The following is a 3,797-nucleotide window of genomic DNA, read 5'->3' on the forward strand; positions in this document are numbered from 1 at the left end:
ACCTATATTTGAATCCTGAGGGTCCTGTGAGGTACAAGAAAAACCACTTAACCTCTCTGAACGAAGCTGTTTCCAATGGAAAATTTGAATATCAAGGTCTCCCTTCACAGATTGTTACAAAGACTGAATGAGGTCATTCTTCTCAGCACATGGTAAACATTCATTGAATAGTAACTTCTACTATTAATATGACTGCAATAGCAGCAGCTAAAAAACAAGGAATTACCTTGACATCCTCCTTGGAGGAAAATAACATCATCTTGTACAAGGAGGGAAAACAGTGTTGTCTTTAGTTGCCAACCATGCTGGTTGGTGATGGCCTGGCGTGTTCTATGAAAAGGACTCCAGTATTTACTAGGCCTCTGCATGCATGCAGTGTTGACAGATACAAGACCTGGAAACCAGCATGTCGTTATCTTTAAGGATATTTAAATATCCCCCAATACATGCACAAAGCTACTGAAGAAAACACAAAATATTCTGCGGATACGACATATTTTGAGACCGGGAAATATAAAGCAAGTGCCTTTTATCACAAGGGTAGTGAGGAGATCTGGGAAAGCAATCACAACAGTAAAAAGAAGGACCAAGCCTCTCACCCTCCTTCTTCTCTAAATCTGTTGTTTGGTACAGCATGGAGAGTATTAGAAACTCCGTTACTGTCCCAGGGTTTCACCATTCAAACATTTTAAGTTGACTTCTTCCCATCGGTTCTAAACAGTGTGTGGGGTGGGGTGGGGGGGCTCCTACAGGTGGCGTGAAGGGTAGAGACCTTGAGATTAGGGAAGTTTATGAAGGAGGGGGGATTCTAAAGTATCCCTGTACCTTACAAGCGATTGCTTCTAACGCGGGATGTACAGAGAACAGGAGGAGCATTCACGTAAAGGGCCAATTCTTCAGAAACCAAAGGAACAGACCTGAGATTTGTTTAAAGTAATCAACGGATTTTATTTCCTGGAACTGAAATAGTTCAGCTCTCAACTTCCAAAGCTACAGTCAACAATTTTTCATCAGAGCCCAAGGGAGAAGCGCAGGGGTGAAGGAGACAACAGAAGAAGAAGGGCACACCTGAGAGGCTCAGGAAGAGGCTGGGAGGGGGCACTCACTTCCCTCTCTCTTCTCAGGCAGTTACATTTCAGGTCTGGTGACAATGCTGAGGGGGCCAGGGGGAGGGACGTCACAGATGGGAAATGGCACTGCCAAGGAACCCCAAAGCCTTAACTACAAAAAGGAAGTCATCAAACCCCAAACAGAAAGGGAACCCCCCCGCCCAGCTCTGAAATGGGGTCAGCGACGGCAGAGCTGGCCGCTGACTGAAGGCATAGCCAGGGTGGTGCTTCATTGAGGGGGTGGGGGATCTTTTCATTAAAAAGATTTCCCAAGCTACGTGCCTTTTCTTTTATGCCTGAGTGACATATATGACTGTAGGGCGGCCTGGAGGCTGTGGGGAGAGGGAAAGGGGCGGCCAGGAATCTCCGCAGAACGTCCCATGTAAGCCCAGAGATCGAAATGGGGACAGACGTTGCTCACCACTGGCATCCGAAGAGCTGGGCAAAGCGAACCCTTCCCATGTCGCGCACAACTGGGAAGCTCCCAAATTATTTGATGAAAAACGACACATCCCAGAACTCCCACAGGGGACTCGGAAAGGAGGGTGGCCCTCCCCCAGAGGCTGTCCCACTTTCGGTGACTCTGAGCAGCTGCGGTAACAGGCACGGGCGGGGCGGAGGGGACTGCCACCCACCACCACCACAGTTTGAGGATGGCCCCTTCCGGGCCCCTGGAAGCCCCCTCCCACCCCCACCTGCTCGGTATCCTCCACCCCTTCCCCGCCTACCCCTGATTCCAACGCGGAGGTCCAGAGTGCCCGGGGGAGGGAGAGAGGGGTGTCTGGAGGGGGAAACGGCCGGGCCAGGCCCCAACTGAAGCCTTGGGAAACAGTTCCAGGCAGGGAGCGACGCGGCGGGCTCAGCTCGTCCCGGGGCGGGGAAGCCCTGGCTCAGATCTCAGGGGGTGTGGGGGTACAGAGCCGGGGCCGGGTGGCCTGCCCCTCCAGGTCAACCCCCAGGGCCGGGCGGGCGTGGAGAGGGGGTGGGGGTGGGGGTGGGGGGAGGCGTCCCAGTTTGCAGGCCGTGATCAGGTTCCCCAGTAACAGCCAGGCCGCAGCAGGAAAGGGGTGGGGGGGCTCTTCTTGAAACTGGTGACTACAGGCTGTCGCGCTCTCCGCCGCCCGGGGCCTGCGCCTCCGCGGCCGCGGCCTCTCCCTGCCGCTCGGGGGCCTCCGGGGGCGGCTGGGCCGCGGCGCCGCGGGTTTCCAGCTCCACGACGCGCGGCGCGGCCCCTTCGCCGGCGGCCTCCTCCTCCTCCTCCTCCTGCTGCTGCAGCTGCTGCTCCACTTCGGGCTCGGCCTCCCTGGGACGTTTGGGGGAGCCCTCCGGCAGCTCGGCCGCGCTCCGCTTGGGCGGCGCCGGCTCGGCCTGCTGCTCGGCCGGCACGTCGCCGCCCGGCTTCCCCGGCGGCTCACTGCGGCCCGCCTTGTCGCCGGCGCTGGCCTCCGGCTGCGGCCCGGGCCCGTCGGCGCCGCTCTTCTCCCGGGCCAGCTGGTAGTCGGCAGCCTGGACGGTGGGGTTGTTCTCGATCTCCCACAGCCCCTCGCTGAAGCCCCTCCTCTTGTTGGGCTTGCCGAACTTCTCCTTGGACTCGTCGTACGGGAACAGGTGCTTGGGGCCCAGGAAGGCCGTCTCGTGGGTCCCGAAGAAGAACACCTGGTAGCGGTTAGGCTCGGCCATGTGCTCGATCCTGGCCGGCCAGTGGGCGTAGCCCTTCAGCTTGGCAAACACCAGGTCGCCGCTCTTGTACTTGCGCCGGCAGTAACGCGACATGGCGGGGCTGCGGACCCGGCCTCGGCGGAGGCCCTGGCGACGCCCGGAACGCGGGCGGGTGGCGGCCGCTGGGCTGGGCTGGGCGCGCGCCCGCCCTCGAGGGCCCCGCGCGCCCACCGACGGGCGCAACGCTCGGCGCCCAGAGAGGCCTCCAGCGCCGAGAGTGCGTTCTCTCCGAGGCCCGCTGTGGACGCCGCGGTATCTGGCTCGGATATCCGGGTGGCCGCGGTGCTGAGCGTGGCCCGGTGACCCTCCATGTCTCGGCCATAAAGACCACACGCACGGTGCACAGGGTGTCAGAGGGGCCCAGAGAGCGTGAGATGGGGCCGCGCGCTAGGAACACGCAGTGACACCGCGAGCACAGATTTGGGTGAAAGTAGGACCCGGCTAGTGCAAACTCGAGGTATCCGTGTGGGTCCTGACCGGCTCAGTGCAGCAAACTCCACTCTCGCCTTAGGAGCCGTTGAGGGCTTGGTTGGGTCAGTGGTTTCCCTACTTTTCTGATTTTTTTGAGGGCTGACACTGGAGCCTCCTCAGGGTCTCCAGGGAAGGGCGGGGGGGGGGGGGGGTTCTGGCAAAGGGACAGAGTCAGCGATAGTGGTAGGATGTCCTGAGTGCACGTCTTCTGGAATCCGGTCTTCTGAGCGGGTAGTATTTTGGGGCAAATGTTTATTGCAGCAGCATGACCAGGTCAAACCAGCCATATCAAAATTTCCTACTTCGCATGGGAAGGTTTGCATCGCATGCTGGACAAGGACTTTATCCTTTCGGGGATTCTTACCTATTGTAAACAAGACTTAATGGTTCTATATGCTCTAAAATCTTCCCCTACAATAGGGGGAAAGTGGGCTGGTTGTGATTAAGAATTAGGTAAATGTCTGCTCATGTCAAATAGGCTGTTGGTAACGAGGACTT

At 58.1% G+C, this 3,797-nt stretch overlaps 1 protein-coding gene across 1 annotated transcript; it reads right to left on the minus strand.

Moving 5' to 3' along the window:
- Positions 1–2,204: 2,204 nt before the first annotated feature.
- On the minus strand, positions 2,205–2,935 carry HDGFL1 (HDGF like 1). Its single transcript, XM_081827526.1, has one exon. The coding sequence runs from the start codon at positions 2,880–2,882 to the stop codon at positions 2,205–2,207; it is 678 nt and encodes a 225-aa protein (XP_081683652.1). The 5' UTR covers positions 2,883–2,935.
- Between the last annotated feature and the right edge of the window lie 862 nt (positions 2,936–3,797).

The sequence above is a fragment of the Leptonychotes weddellii genome, chromosome 8 (assembly GCF_054177405.1).
Source record: "Leptonychotes weddellii isolate Sample4059 chromosome 8, ASM5417740v2, whole genome shotgun sequence".
NCBI classification, from domain to species: domain Eukaryota; kingdom Metazoa; phylum Chordata; class Mammalia; order Carnivora; family Phocidae; genus Leptonychotes; species Leptonychotes weddellii.

Bases quoted from the DNA above. Each gene is read 5' to 3' on its own strand.
- HDGFL1 (XM_081827526.1), bottom strand. From the start codon at position 2,882: ATGTCGCGTTACTGCCGGCGCAAGTACAAGAGCGGCGACCTGGTGTTT.